The sequence below is a fragment of the Hypomesus transpacificus genome, chromosome 23, assembly GCF_021917145.1.
Source record: "Hypomesus transpacificus isolate Combined female chromosome 23, fHypTra1, whole genome shotgun sequence".
Taxonomy (NCBI): Eukaryota; Metazoa; Chordata; class Actinopteri; order Osmeriformes; family Osmeridae; genus Hypomesus; species Hypomesus transpacificus.
The window spans coordinates 14677843-14693860 of NC_061082.1; the positions used below are offsets into that span (position 1 = coordinate 14677843).

The 16018-nt window shown below is 41.0% G+C and overlaps 1 protein-coding gene across 3 annotated transcripts in view; it reads right to left on the bottom strand.

Annotated features, from left to right (window-relative positions):
* The window catches only part of usp37 (ubiquitin specific peptidase 37), a 159241-nt gene that overhangs the window by 19873 nt on the left and 123350 nt on the right, over positions 1-16018 (bottom strand). For all 3 annotated transcript variants that reach the window (XM_047046776.1, XM_047046774.1, XM_047046775.1), the window contains 2 exons: positions 4586-4746; positions 4224-4284 (listed from right to left, as the gene is read on the bottom strand). In XM_047046776.1, coding sequence (XP_046902732.1) covers positions 4224-4284; positions 4586-4746 — 222 coding nt within the window. The remainder of the gene's footprint in view (positions 1-4223; positions 4285-4585; positions 4747-16018) is intronic.

Consider the following 16018-nt stretch of genomic DNA (forward strand, 5'->3'; position numbering starts at 1 on the left):
GCTTGCCACTGTAAAAATTCTGTCACTTTAGTTTTGAGGTGAGATTGAGGGACCAACAGACACAGCTAATCACAAGAGCGGAGAGACCTTGAATGTTGATGCAAACTTATTAAATAAAAAATGTACTCTGGTGCTAGACCATGGAAAACCATGAATACATCAGGGTTCGACATAAGCGATGGCCCGGGGCTAGTAAAAAGTAACGTCGGGACAGTTAAATAGCAACTCACTGGCCCAATCGGGTCACTGCAAATTATTGATAAAAAAAATAATTTGCATCGTAAAAGTTAACATCCTTCATGTTTTGCTATCTGCTAAATGCATAAATAACTTTGCAGCTCGTGGGGCGCACATTTGGCAAATCAAGAGTTGAGTGAGTGACGAGTGGTTGTCAAATTGTAATTCCCTAATCTCTATACATTTTTTAACAACTGGCGCGAGACAAAAGTGAAGATGAAAGCAAAGTAGAGCTATGAGTTCAAACGGAAGCAACTTTTGTTATGGAGCTAAGATGCACTGTGTCGTCTGTCGTATGTTCCCGTCTAAAGCAGACAAAAGTGGATATTTTTTACACAGGCACCGACAATTTTCGAAAACAATCCCTGACCAGCCATGCTAGCAGACAGCACCTGGTTTGCGTGACAGTTAAGCGGATGGTTGACAATCCGTCTTCCAGGCCGTTGACCATGCTGGTTAGGAATTTAAATGCAGATGCCCATCATGTTATTGCACGACTTATAACAACGGCATATCACGTAATTAAGACGGACAGACGTTCGCCTTGTTCCCCCGGGCTATTGAACTGCAGCCGAAGAATGGTGTCGACTTGGGTACTTAGTATCATACTGATGAAATGCAATGGAAGCTTTTATAAATTAGCATTGAGGGGCCAAGGTTTTTGTTTCAGCCAGACAGTCGTGCAGAGATGGCTGTCAGCAGGGAAGAGAGTACATCATTTTTTAAGTTAAAGTCAATTGTTTTGCTGACTATTACCTTATTGTTTTTTATCACTATAAATGTGATTTCATTGCTGTTCTTTTTATATCCAGGATGTGTTTAATAAATGGTTAAACATGTTAACAGAATAACATAACTTCTAAAACTGGTTGTTCCCATCCTTGATTGTGATTGGCTATATCGCATTCCATGCCATTGTAAAATCCAGCATAACCTCACAGGTTGTCCTCATAACATTCTTTAACATTCCAGATTACTGCGCATCGAACATTTCAAATTGAAAATGACGGCAAAGATGTACATTTGGCTGTTGCGTGGCAACGATTTATATAGGAACTATACTTTGTAGTAGCGGAAGAATTAAGGTTTATTATTAAACTATTTTGTTTTCTAATTGTTTTTATTGATGAAACCATATCAAAGGGGGTTTTCGGCACTCCGCTTCGGGTCGTGCCTAACAACTCCCCTTACCTGTTCTAAAATCAGCGTAAACCACGGCCTCTTGGGGCTTATTGCTTAATTTAGCACTAGCGTTGCTACCTATGGAATACCAAGTTAGTCAAAATAAAATAAATTAGATAAATACATACATAATTGAATAGTCTATGAAAAAAAATCTGAAATTAAAAAAGATGGCAGTAAATATAGCATTATATAATTATATAGCTGAATCTATTTAGCAACATCAATAAATAAATACATTTATTTATTTCAAAATGACGTTTTTGTAAAGACAACATTTATTTATTTCATGAGACTTTTATTTCCTAGTGCCACATTTATTTATTTTTTGAGACTTACACACCACATTTATTTCCACTTATATTTCCACACCACATTTATTTCCACACCACATTTATTTCTGTGCTGTATTTATTTCCGATCTCACATGCAAACGAGAGAGGCGTGGTTATCTTCAGACCAACGCAGCTCCACACAATATCGAATACAGATAGGGACACCTAGATTCAGTAGATTATGGAAGACATTAGTCGTGTCAGAGATCGCATGCTGGCCTTATAGATCAAATTGATCAGCATGGCTTGTCAACAATGTTCCCTAAAAAAATTCCGCACTGAGCAAACAGAAATCTGTCTGAGCGCAAACCTCAGTGCTCTGAGCAAAGTTTGCAGAGAACTCCACTAGCCTCTTCGTAGCTAAATATATCAGAAAGCTTCATCAGCCTACCTGGACCATCGCTTCTCCGTTTGAACAATTTCATCAAGCCATTTGTGTTTAAATGTAAAATTGTGCCTTTTTTGGGGCGCCTGTAACAAGGGCGTAGGTTTGGTCTCAGCTTTGGTAGGGACACTTTTTTTATACGTAGGTAATTGGTTCAGGTTTTATAGAGCTGTACTAGGCCTACATAATCTGTACTGGACTTCTGAGCAATGAAATCTTATACGATGCATACATTTGGGCATCCCAATTTATAGCACCTTTTTACTATCTACAAATACAAGTGTGAATGATAACATTAATGGATAACATTGTCTAAACATCCCTTATAAAACTGCAATTTAATGCAGTATTTACAAAAATGGACAATTCAACTTTTCACCTGAACCCCTGATGCTGATTCATCACCAACCTGCTCTACATCTATATCTTCAGGGTGCTGTTTTTCCTGCACAGTAATTCATCAATTTAATACAGACGCTAACCATGCTTAGTTGACTGCTGACATTGATCGAGATCACAGGGATAGGCATATTACTATCCAAGGGATCATATAGGCCTACTTATTACCAGTTAATATCACTTTTAAGTTGCTAGCCTGCTGGTACTAGGCTAAACTAGCTAACTTATAAGTCTTTGGTTTTGTTGTAACAATGATAACAACTTTTGGAGGGGGGGCAGTAAAAATGGCCTTGGGGCCAGTATATTTCAAACCCACTGGCCCGTGGGGCCCGTGGCCCGCAATTTTTTAAAATGTTGAACCCTGTACATATAGCAATACTTTGTACTGGATTCTGTATTGAGTCTGTAACCAATGTAGGGAAATCAAAAGGTAATATGGTCTCTTTTCCTGGTTCCAGTTAAAAGCCTAGCAGCTGAATTCGGAACCAGCTGCAGGCGAGAGAGAGAGGCCTGACTCACACCCAAACACAAAGCGTTACAAAACTGACGCCGAACACACAGAACGCATGCTTGAGCATGAGTCACTACTTGATTAGGAGGGGGGATGGGATCGTCCTTCGTACAGACAAACACAGCCTACATACAAAACAATACAGCTAGTACCACCGTGCTAGCATAAGTAGCCTAGGGAAAAAAACTGCTGCACCAAATCAAAATATCACGCTTGACGCTAGTAGGCTAAGTAAAGGAAACTTGCATTATGGAACAGGCCTCAGTTCAAAACCCATATGTGTGAACTACGAGTGCAGTTTAAACTTTTTACAAGTTTCACACAAGTTCTAAATCTGCTGACTGTTCCCCCAGAGGGAGTTTTTACTGCTTGTGATGTCAAAGGCAGCTTAATATTCTATTGTGACTTGACGAATCAAGACAGAAAGCCTGAAAAGTGCAGAGATTTGATTTGCCTCTTTGCATAGTATAGGCAAAGTTGTAAACTGAGTCACGTAATACATTAAGACCGATCATTTTCTAATGGTCAATTAGCTACAAAAATATTTTTGCTTCAAAAACCTGTCAAATGTGTTTAAAAAAAGTCAAATAAACACCATAAGTAAGAATTTCTGAGCTGCAGTACAAGATAAACTAATATATTGAGTTATATTACTATAATATACTGTAACATACAAAGTAATATAACGGCTCGAAAGGCTTGACAGTAGAATAACTAGGTTCATGAGCAAGTTAGTCATCTTCTATCTTCTTAGCTTGTTTAGCTACTTTTGATAACAAGCTAATGGCTATAAGTGATCATGAAGGATGCCATGTTTTCTCTTTTGCTTTGATCAGTACTCAATGAATTGTGTCAAATGTATTGTATAGGCCAGTTTTCCTCAACAAGTGGGTCGCGGTGTGTCGCGGACATGTGCTTCGGAAGTTACCAAACAAACTCCAATGGTGCGCTTGTATTTTTAAAGGTGCTCAAGTTGATTTGCCGTTGAGTTATACAGTTACATAACACCTACCAGCCAATCAGAAACACCACCAGCCACTAGCCCCCCCACAACCTACCAGTTGAGTAACACTGGTATAGGCAATGATAACTTAAAGGGTTAAATAAGACCTTTCAGAAAACACGATACACGTGTTACAAATCAGAAGGGAGGGCTTCTATCACTTTGCTGTACCTTGTAGACTGAGCTCAGTGGCTCTCTTGAGGTCATCATCCTCTCTCATCTCCTGGGCTTCCTGTGTGAAACAAGCAAAATACAAATATCAGAAAGATAGACATCACTATATAACAACGTTATATGAACTTTATGAATAGATATAAATGTCCCTTCTATGAAATTTGACCCTGCTCATATTTTTTTGAGCAAAGGCCAAAGTTGTTGACAGATCAGGACAACTATGTAACAAATACACTAGATTGAAAAAAACGGAACAAAACTTCTTATGAAACATTTTTTGTGGAATTGAAACTAAAAGATAGTAGGTTTTCAATGTTTGATACATGAGAATTTGTCTAACTAGATTAATTTAAACTTACATGTTCCTGGAGAGACTGGGCCAGGGCCTGCTGCAACTCCTGCTCCTCTCTTTCCTGATCCATACTATATTGTTGTACCCAGTCGAGCTCACCCTGCACTCCCACTGGAGTTTGGTTTTCCTTGTTCTCATCCATGGTCAGGTCCAGGGTATCCAGGACATCTACAGTATAAACAGTTGGATTTAACAAACTAAACCACTGGTCTTTGTACTACGGATGCAGCAATTAACCGATTTAACTTTCAACCACAATTTAAAATGTCTCGGTTTTGTAACCATAAAGGCTCAGCTACACCTTATGTTTATGTTTCTGTTTTTCTATGAAAAACGGTTTCACAGTGACAAATTTAATTAAATTAACATTGCCAGAATTTGCAAACAGTTGTGGGATCTCATTTATAAACGTTGCGTACTGGGCTGAAAATGTGCGTACGCCACTTCCCACGCAAGGGTTGTGATTTATAAAAAACAAACTTGACGGGAGAATGTGCGGTCCTCCACGCAAACTCTGACCCATGCGTAGGCCTACGCACATTTTGGAGACAGTGGGAATTGGCGACCTTACTGTAGTCAGACTGCAGAACGTAAATGTGGGAAAAACGATTACTCGTAATATTTATATATTTTGTTTTCCTTTCACACATATTTTTTCACTCCATTTCATCATTATAATGAAGATTAAATCCAGCAGTGTTATTAGCGCTTGTACGAGTGATACTTGTTCCATAAACACCTTGTACAATCCAACTCTTCAACTTTAAATCAAAATTCAGCGCCTTAAATGTTTAAATCTTTTCGAAAATTCTCACCCCTAAGGATCCCTCAATATTTGGACTACATAGACAATGTTGGGGTCAAAAGGTTTGTCTTGTTAGCGATTGCGTTGCTTGAAATGGGATTTACGTTCCGTTGCACAGTTTGAGAATAAAACGTTTTGGTGGCAAAAGATGCCTTGAACGCTAGCTAGTTTGCTAGCCACTTCAGTGCAAACTTCACAACGTCAGCACACATTAGCAACGGCGCCTAGATACGACGTGATGGTAAGACAGACAGTGATATCAGCGAGCCCTCAGCATTAGTACTGTAGCTAAAAGTCTAGGATGTTGAGGCTACTTTTCGTTAGGTGTCTACGAACGTGCCTTAATCTGCTAAACAAGTGGGTTCCCCTTCGTTCTTTTGGTGAGCAGTCTCACAAGCCCTACTACACCGGCGTCATGATGGGGCCAGCCAGCTAAATACTTAATAGCACTAGTGTTGTTAGCTACTGTATCCCTGTGTTTGTGCTGTTTCTCAGCAATATAGTGCCGTGGTGTAGAAGGACTGATCGACAAGCGCATCATACATTTAAGCAATTTAAGACTTGCATGTACAGTAAGTAATGTCACATTAAATAATGTATTTTAACTGAAACATTAACACATTGGAGTGCTTTATCTGATTCCCAGGATTGACGCACAAGAAACACAGCTTGTGTCTATCTATATTACGCCCGGGACTTTTATTTTGAAGGCTCCAAAGATACCTAGCATGTTGGGTATTTGCATTTTCAGCATCTCCTAAGCTAAAAGGCTAACAAGCTCATTTCAGAGCCAGTCAAAGCCAGTTTGAGAAATGTATTTAGAACGAGTGTGGGGGAGGGGGGCAGGACGCATAGACCTAGTTGGCTGTAGAGGGCTGTCAACCAGGCATGGAAGCTCCCATTGGTCAAACAAGGTGACAATCGAAAGGGCAGAGTGTAGCGGCCATTTTAAGACTATCCACTCATACTCTAAGCTATCTATTCCTATGAGCGAAAAAATGCAGAATGCGAATGCAGAATGAAGCAACAAGATCGTGGCTATGTGTGGATATAATTCATTGTTTGGACAACTACTCAACATGGTTAAATACTTTGGACCTTTAGGAATGTAACGCAGATCAGATTTTGATGGATTGTTTGCATACCAGGACCAATCTGAACCTTTTAGGGAGAGTACAACTTTTTTCTTTGGCTTTGCATTTGTAGTGGACACCGGACAAAGACATTGACTGTACTTGCTGTTGCGACTTGATCTTAAAATGGTTTATTGCAATGGAAGCACAAGAATCATAGCTTTCCAATGATGTACAACATGTGTAGCAGTCAAAATAATTTATATTTGTAAAAATGTTGTGCGTCGTAACTGGGGGAGGAGGGGGCTAGCTGCAAAGCGCCACAAATAGCCACGAAGCGCAGCCTTTTCCCTTTTGGCTGATAGCCAAAACATGAAGCATACATTGTGAAAAGCAAATATGTGCCAGTGGGTAGAACCAGAACAGCTTGTAGTTAAACATATTACAATTAAACAACATCCTCGAAAGTGCTAGCGTGTAACTGGAGGAAAGCAAGCAATAAATTTAGCTGCAAGCAGCAATGGCGGATTCCTCCAAAACATTGCGAACCAATAAAAAATGTTTATTCTTCACAAATTGTCACTGTATAGAAAAGTCCATGCTGCAGACATCATGATTTCTATAGACACGTTTGTTTCCCATGAGTAATAAGGCATGCATACCAACATGCAGACATTTTAGACCTATGGGGTGAAAATTGCATCACTTTTATAATGTAAAATGTTTGCGATGGGGTCAAAATGCCATCCTTTTAAAATTGACAACTTTGAGGTGTGTTCTATAGTGCCACCTATGCTCTGGTCAAGCCCATGCTCTAAGGTCAAATCCCAATTCTCTGTCTTACCCTTACCCCTTAGTTTACCCCTAGCCATTGTCCCTCGAAACTGAGGGGTAAGGGCTACATAGCCCTATGAAATGAGACACCACTTGGTTACGATAACGTATATTGATGTCTCCAAAGCAAGTAGTATTATGCACTGATATCAAATGAAATTCACTGCTGATGGAGTTTAGTTAAAACTGTAGACAAGAATGGAGTCCATTCAATGCTAATCAGAGAAATGCGGGACTGTTGTGCAAATCAGCAATGTAATGTTAGTGTAGCAAACTAGCGATAAAAAAAAAAACTTTTCAATTAAGAACATTGTTGCAAATACATATGTACAGGACTGTGTAGAGCACAAAACAAGACTGTCGTAATTTTCTTTCAATTACTCAAGCCAAAAATATTACATTTATGGGACTCTGGTTGATCTGGCCGCCAATGTTGCAGGTTGCGCAGCATTCACATACCCCTTGGTTTCAAGTAAGGTCCCGGAAGGAAAGAAGAGGAAAACATGAAAAAGCTGTGTTTATTTGATTAAACTTGACGGGCGGCTGTTTAAAGGAAAAAAGTGACATTTGGATTGTTATCGATTAGAAGGTGTATGATCAGGGCGTTTTTAAGGGCTGTCCCCACTCAGTCGACTAGACGATTTTCTGGTCGATATGCTCTTGGTCGACTAAGAATTTTTTAGTCGAGCTGCCATATGGCAGTGTGAGATCTGATTCCCGCTTGTGTCATCATTGCTGAATTAACGAAATGTTCAACAGAAATTGTAGATTATATTATTTAAGACAAATAAACGAACTCTAAAAATATATAATTTAAAAGAAAAGGTGTTACTGTTATCCCCTTCGTTAATCTGCGCTTTGTTTTTTTGTCGGTGTTATTAGTCAAAATGGCAAAGAAATCTGTGGTATGGCAGCATTTCATTTAAATACATTTACAAAGTACCGGGTAACTCGAAAAACGTTGAATGCAAACTCTGCCAACGTTTTTTTTTTTTCATAGTTCGAAGTCGAATATAATGTAGCCTACCACCTGAAAAACGTAAGTTGGTCTAGCGCTACTTCGCTCATGCTAACGCGCTGGGTTGAAAAACGAATATGCCAATTATAAGAATCACATCCAAATCGAATGACATTATCTTCTCCGGCCAAGACAACAAAATCTTTCTCTGTTGCAACGTTCCCCACTCAGCTTCTACGTAAGTTTGCATGCTGCAAGTTTTCAGTCAGTGATAAGCGCGCTTTGATGATTTGCATGTTAAACAAATAATTTTTTAAATACGTAGTACAAGGGCTGGGCGATAAATCGATAAAAATAACTATCGTTAAGTAATGACTTCCCTCGATAAAGAGATCGTAACATTAATTCATTTTCAATAATATCGATAATGTCGATAGAGAATAATTAGGAACAGCAGTCCATTTAATTTCTGTGATGCAGCAGGAATTTGCAGAGAAATGGTAGCCAACGCTCACAAAAATATACTGAGCACGTCGAGTGGAGTAGCTAATGTTAACCGCGGAAAATTAGTCTTATTGCCGAAAACAGTGGCAGCGATAGCCATGGCGAGGGAGCAACTTCCAATGAGGAAATTGTTGATGGGTGAAGGGTTAGTCTTGTTCAGTTATTTGGAAGTTGTTTGCTTATTTCCCAAATCAAACACGACGAATCTGGTGCAGACGCCATGTTGTCAACATCTCCAAGGCAACCGCTTGCAAGGTCCGTAAATACGGACCTCTGCAGAGGTCGGCAAACGGTTTTGCGGATTTCTTATAATGTCTCTGGACATATAAGAACAGCGTTTTGGTCCAATTATAATACTAATATATATGAAACCTTTTTTACCACCTGAAGCAAAATCACTCGTTGGAACATGCAGAAAGTGTGAGTTTTAGCCAAGGTATTGATAAGTAGGCTATTGATAAAAAGCAAGGTTTTAAAAAGCCTAAGTTACTTGACCCCAGGTACGTGCTCCCTGGCCGCAAACATTTCTCTCACACTGCTCTGCCTAAACCTTATGCCGAGTGTAGGGAAAAAGTTGAGGAGGAGACTTATTTAGCTACTACAGATCTGTGGTATATTGTTTAATTATCGTTATCGAATGTAAATATAAATATCTATATCGATAATTTTTTACCCATATCGCCCAGCCCTACGTAGTACATCGTAAGAGATACTAAAAACCGTCTACATTCAGTTACAACAGGACTGGTGATACGAGTCTTATTATTAGTAGGCTATTTAGCGGCTGAATCTGCAATGTCCAGCAGCCATTGAGTCAGATTGCGAAAACATTTTTACGTTTTTTTTTGTTTTTTTTTAAGCGTTTCAAAGGTCGACCAAAGAAAATCTTAAACGGGGACAGCCCTAGTGGTTTTATCTTTGTCAATTTGATTTCATTGAGTTTCAGAGTGTCACAGACAACTTTGCCATCTAAACTTCCAGTTGTTGATGTATCCAGTGGCTGGTGTGTTGATAGAGTTGTGCTAAATTGATTGGGATGTTGGCCTGTAAGGAAACACTAAGAGGGAAAACATTACATAATAACATGCACAAATGTACGCTTTGTAAAAGTATTGTGAGCAGTAAAATGTGTTAGGTGAACTATACTTAGCACAAATCTGAAGGGTGTTTCATGAAGAAAATGTATTGTACAATGCCATAAGACTTTCTGTAAAGGATGATTACCGATGATTATTAGTGGTACAAAAGGCCGTCTATCAGTGGTGTGCATGTCGGAGAATAGCAAGGACACGCGCTTCCCACCGCGAGCGGGCACGTGCGCCACTCAGCGTTAAAGGGAGAGAAAGAAAAAAGAGGATAACTAGCCAGTTGAGATTGCGTGTGGGCGTCCTTGAGAACTTTAAGTTGTCTAACTTATGTTTTCAGTTCATTTAAGCCTGTTGTTGTACTTGTCTATAGTTCGTGCAAATGTAAATTAAGTTAACTGGTGATTTTCGTTGTTTGTATCCTTCACCTGTTGATTCAATAGCAATTGCTGAACGCCCTTGCCCTTGCTCATGTTTGTTGTTTGGTGCCTTATTATGCTGAAATAGTTACACTGCATTAAGATAATGTAATTAATAGTGGGTTTATTCTTATTATTTGCTACAGAATGTTAGCCAATATGTCAAGATCAAATTAAGCAGACAGTTCCGTTTCATACGTAAAAAAATATTTTTCGGAGAGGCATGCCCCAACTGCAAAAAAAAAATCCAAGCGGAAACACTGACCTCTCTATGGGAACATTTAAAACAAACATTATGGCGATCCATAATTACTGAAGAGCTCTGGCAGTAGTGCAATGATTTTGACAATGGTTTACTACATCAGAACTTTATGACTAACTCGTTGTATTAATTGGATTGAGTAAAAATAAATAAATAAAGAAGCCAATGACAAAATGCTCTCACAAACAAGCTAGCAATGGATAGTAGCTTACGTGTGTTTTCTTATCAGTATCTAGTTTTGATTGCTGTTACCAAGACTTGTCCTGTTTAAAAAGCATCAAACTCCAGTCGGCTGTTTTTATACCTTGGTTCTATGAGAAGCTTTTAAAAAAACCTGTAATTCACATTCATTGTTGACATTCTCCACATCCTCAAACACCTGAATTGCATCCATGGGCTCATAACTTCTCATCTGTACATGTTAACACCACTGTGGTTTCCCACACTGACCAGAAGACTTGCATTTGTCTAACATAAGTCTTACAATAACTTTGATGAGTGCATTAAGCCAAGCATTTTTTTGAAAGAGTGGGAAATCTAAACAGTACCATTTACATGTACACAGGGTGTAATGCATTGTGCTATAACATGTATAGTACATAATGATGTAATTAGTATGTGGATACAAGAAAGTATGTATGTGGTACCTAATAGGATGGCTCAATAAAATAAGTCAAGTTCTGTGACCATCCTTGTCATCTGGCTCATAGAAACAACAAGAAGACGGGACAGTTTCATGGTTTGAAGAAGAGCAGTGTTGTTCAGATGTATGACGATGTAGTTGATCGGTTTGCCTTGAAGAACAAGACATCAACAATGACTGTGACTAGTTTTCGTTTTTAAAGGCTTCTCACAGAACAATAGCAACAACAAAAAAATAGAGACTGGAGGGTTAGATGCTTTTCAAGCAGGACCAGTCTTGGTATGGTTATCAGAACTAGACACTGACGGGAAAGAACAAATATGCTACTATAACTAGAGCTTGCTTGTGGGAGCAGAGAACATTTTGTCGCCGTCTCCTTTATTAATTCAACCTATACAACACAATAAAGTAGTCTTGTATCGTCCTTGGCTAATGCATGGACATTGGATACCTTACACCTTAGAAAATGTGTACTGTAGCTACCATCACTGCAGTTACAAACTCAAAAGTCCATAGTTGTTTAGGAAGCTAGCCACGAAAAACTAGCACCCTCACTACCTCAGTCAAAAGTCCCAGATCAGTTTTTCAATTGATGAAACAAACCATCAAATTAGAGCCAATGTGTACCATTCCATATCTGGCACTGGGGTTTTAACAGTTTAAGACGTCTGTAATTAGCCGAGTGGACTTTACACCCTTGGCTAACCTGAACTTCAATGCCACAACCTTAACTTGATCTGCTCAGGAAAGTTTCCTCTACAGGACTGTGAAAAACGCGAACAGTTTCCAGCAGTTTTTTTAATTTATAATCGAGCTTATGTCCAAGAAGTGAAACAAACTCACCATCGCTGTCGCTAGGTAGCTTGCCAAGAGCATTCCTGTCCCGGATTCACTAACAAAATATGGGAATATGTGGCTTGTTTTCACTCATTTAATCGGATCTACCTCATAATCCGTTAACATATAGTGGAAACAATATTTGAGTTTATGCCGATGAGTGAACACCCATTTAGCGTTACTGCAACGAAATAGCTATTGTAACACTGCTGTAAACTATCTGGCTTGCTAGTCTAGGTGTTCTTTCATTTAGTGGTTTCCAGTCTAACAGCTAAAACATTGCTATATTTTACAACTACAAAAACGGAATCTCTGACATTAAATACGTTACTTGTTATAAATTACGAGTCCAGTTGACACCATTATTTATTGGACAGACAAACCAATAGGCTATACATTACGGTATTTATGGACACATGAATTATGTTCCACAGGTGATTCACCCGTATGTTAATAATTTGGCCATTTTGTAATATATTCCTTAGTGCTTATCACCCTATACAAAACACATATGTCTTGGAAATCAGTTTCGTATTTCAAGTCAATCGGAGCTACGGTTCATTTTGAGACAAATCTTTATCGTACAGAAAAATCCAATATGGCGGCCGTTATAAATTCTTGAGGCTTTTTTTGTTCCTCATGGCCATAAGGCATATGTAATGAATTTCAGAATTTTGGGGCTGGACATCTTTGCTGGTAGCCTGGCTGCCAGCCCAACTTCTCCCCGCACCCAAAAAAATTTGGTCGGGAAGTTGGGTCTGGAGGGTCTCGTATTGGGGACCAACTACAGAAAACCAGAATCTGGGCGAACCAATGAAATTGCCAGGGCGGGCTTTATACGATGATGGACAGATGATCAACAGTAACGTAATCACCCACGACACAAAAGAGCGCTTAAGTTGAATTCGTTTTGAACAAACATGGCTACCGCTGGAGATCTGGGATGTTATGATTCTGCCATCGAGTCTGTTTTAGAAGACATCGACAGCGCATACATTTTGAAAGAGGAACAGAGAGACGCAATCAAGGCATTTGTCGATGGAAAATATGTTTTTGCCTTTCTTCCTACGGGATTCGGTAAAAGTTTAATTTATCAGCTGGCCCCGATGGTCGCGAAGAAGATGGGACACAATGAAAACCCAGTGGCCATTGTGGTTTCTCCTTTTCTTTTGTGGAGTTGTAATCCTAAACGGAGAACTTGTTCGTATATGCATTGCCCTTTATTGTTTCGCTCAAGAAGGTTGACCGTGTGAACAAGTACTCCCCCTGCCCTTAAATTAATTTTACAACACAGGCAAAAATCGTTTGTATTTATTCTTCAAGCATACTTCAAGTCTGCTTGCAGTTTAGTCAGTAAAGATATAGCTGCCTCTCAGTTTAGTTCTGTTGACAACAACTATGCGGCGCTTAACATACGTCACATACTCTGTTGCTCTGATTGGTTGTGGATCTATCCAATTGAGCGAAGAGGCATTTGTTTTCCAGGCTCGTTTGAAACAGGCCCCGTAGTCAAAGCCCAACGGAGAGTTCTCAGACTCATATTCTGACTAGAATTATGAGTATGACAACGTCAGGCTACTTTGCTGGACCTGGCAACCCTGAACTCAGGTGTGATGTCATTCCCAGTCCTGAGTCAAAGCTTTTAAAAAAGGATCTCTGCAGGATCTCTGCATGATGTGCCTGACCAAAGCACAGGTGGCTTTACAGAACATGCTTCAAACTTGACACTTTCAAAAGGGTGGCATTTTTAACCCGTCAGGCCAAGATGTCTGAAAGTTGGTATGCATGCCTTTTTGCTCATGGGGAACAAAAAAGTCTCAAGAACCCATAATGTAGTAACCCATAGTGCAACTTGGCACCTTGTTTCATTATTTGTGTTGGCTAGACTTAGTCTCATCATGGGCAGGGCTCTAGGGTACAAAGCTAGATTGGTTTAAGGTAACAAGCTAGCGATTTGAGTTAAGGTACTCGTCGACCCAGACCCAGCTCTGTTGACATTATAAGGGCCATCGTCAGCTATGCATTAGCATATTCGGGACAAAGTATATGCGTTCCACTTCTAATCTTGGCTACCTATCCAGATCTTCTCCACCTGCCCTCTCTCTTTCCATAGGGCTCTGGAACTGCCAGTCTGCTGTGAACAAGGTAGACTTCATCCCTGCGTTTGCATCTCATACTTCTCTGCACGCCCTTGCGCTGACAGAGATATGGATCCGCCCAGACAACACTGCAACTCCAGCTGCTCTCTCCGTCAACCACTCGTTCACTCACTCACCTCGCTGGGTGGGGTGGTGGGACAGGTTTGCTTCTTTACCCATTAAATACCCATCCACCTCCCTTTCCGTTTCTGCCAAATCATTTGAACACCATTATGTGATGCTAACCAATCCTTTCAAAGCATTTTTAGTTGGCTTCTATCGCCCACAAGGGCCGCTAGCTGACTTTGTGGAGGAGCTGGACATGCTCCTCAGCGTCCTCCCGGATGATGGAACACCGCTGATACTCCTCGGGGACTTCAACATCCACCTCGATGGAACGCAGGTCGTCGACTTCCAAGTCTCTTCTGACTTCCTTCGACCTGAAGCTGCAGAACACACTGGCGACCCACAAGGCAGGAAAGCAGCTCAACCTCATCCTGACACGTAACTGTATCACTCTCTGTCCCCTGTCAACCAGGCCTGTGCGATCTTCTCCCTCCTGCCCGTGACTGACGGATGTTATTCGTGAAGAACAGTCCATCCCTTTGGGCAGCTGAGAGGAGATGGTGCAAGTCCAAAGATGGTCTGGACCTTGATAAGTATCACTCCCTCCTCAAATACTTCTCTGCCCGCATGACTGATGCTAAAACCCACTACTTTCTGAACAAAATTAACTCTGCCTCAAACCCTCACAAACTTTTCTCCACCTTCTCCACCCTTCTTAACCCCCACTCTCTTTTAAACTATCTCTCCCTCCATCATAACTTTTCTTCTCCATGTCCTTAACTTTTCTCTTACTTACGGCACTTTCCCCTCTGCCTTCAAACAGGCCAGAATTAGTCCTCTACTGAAAAAAACCTCCCTTAACCCAGCCGTCCTCCAGAACTATAGACCAGTCTCACTGCTACCATTCTTTTCTAAAACAATTGACCGCACTGTATCTAACCAACTGTCAAACTTTCTCTCTCAGAACAACCAGCTTGACCCCAACCAATCGGACTTCAAGACTGGCCACTCCACAGAAACCACCCTCCTGTCAGTCACCGCTGCCCCCCAGTCTGCCAGAGCGGCTTCGAGGTCATCTGTCATCATTCTGCTGGACCTTTCTGCAGCATTTGATACGGTTAACCATCAAATCCTGCTCGCCAGACTCTCTGAGATGGGCATCACTGGCACTGCACATGCTGGATCTCATCCTACCTGTCGGGAAGATCCTACCAATTCTCCTGGGAGGCAAAGTGTCAGGCCCCCGCCAGCTCTCCACTGGTGTCCCACAGGGCTCCATCCTTGGACCTCTCCTCTTCTCCCTGTAAACCACCTTGCTTGGACCAATCATCACCTCCCATGGCTTCTCCTACCACTGCTATGCTGACGACACGCAGCTGTACCTGTCGTTCCCCCCGACTGATCCGGGGATCTCAGCTAGGACGAGGCCTGCCTCACAGACATCTCCGCCTGGATGACCGAGCACCACCTCCAGCTGAACCTCGCCAAAACAGAACTCCTCCTCATCCCGGTCAAATCTCCCACGACCTCTCAATCACCCTGGGGACGGTGACCCCTTCATCCTTTGCCAGGAACCTCGGGGTGACCATGGATGACAAGCTCTCCCTCACAGCCCACATTGCTACGGTCTCCTGGTCGTGTAGATCCACCCTCTATAACATTCGGAAGATCAGGAGATACCTGTCTGAGCATTCCACCCAGCTGCTAGTCCAAGCACTTACGAACCACAAGCAGTAGTCCAAAATTGGACTACTGCAACTCGCTGCTTGCCGGTCTCGCAGCATGCGCAACCTGCCCTCTCCAGGAGATTCAGAAT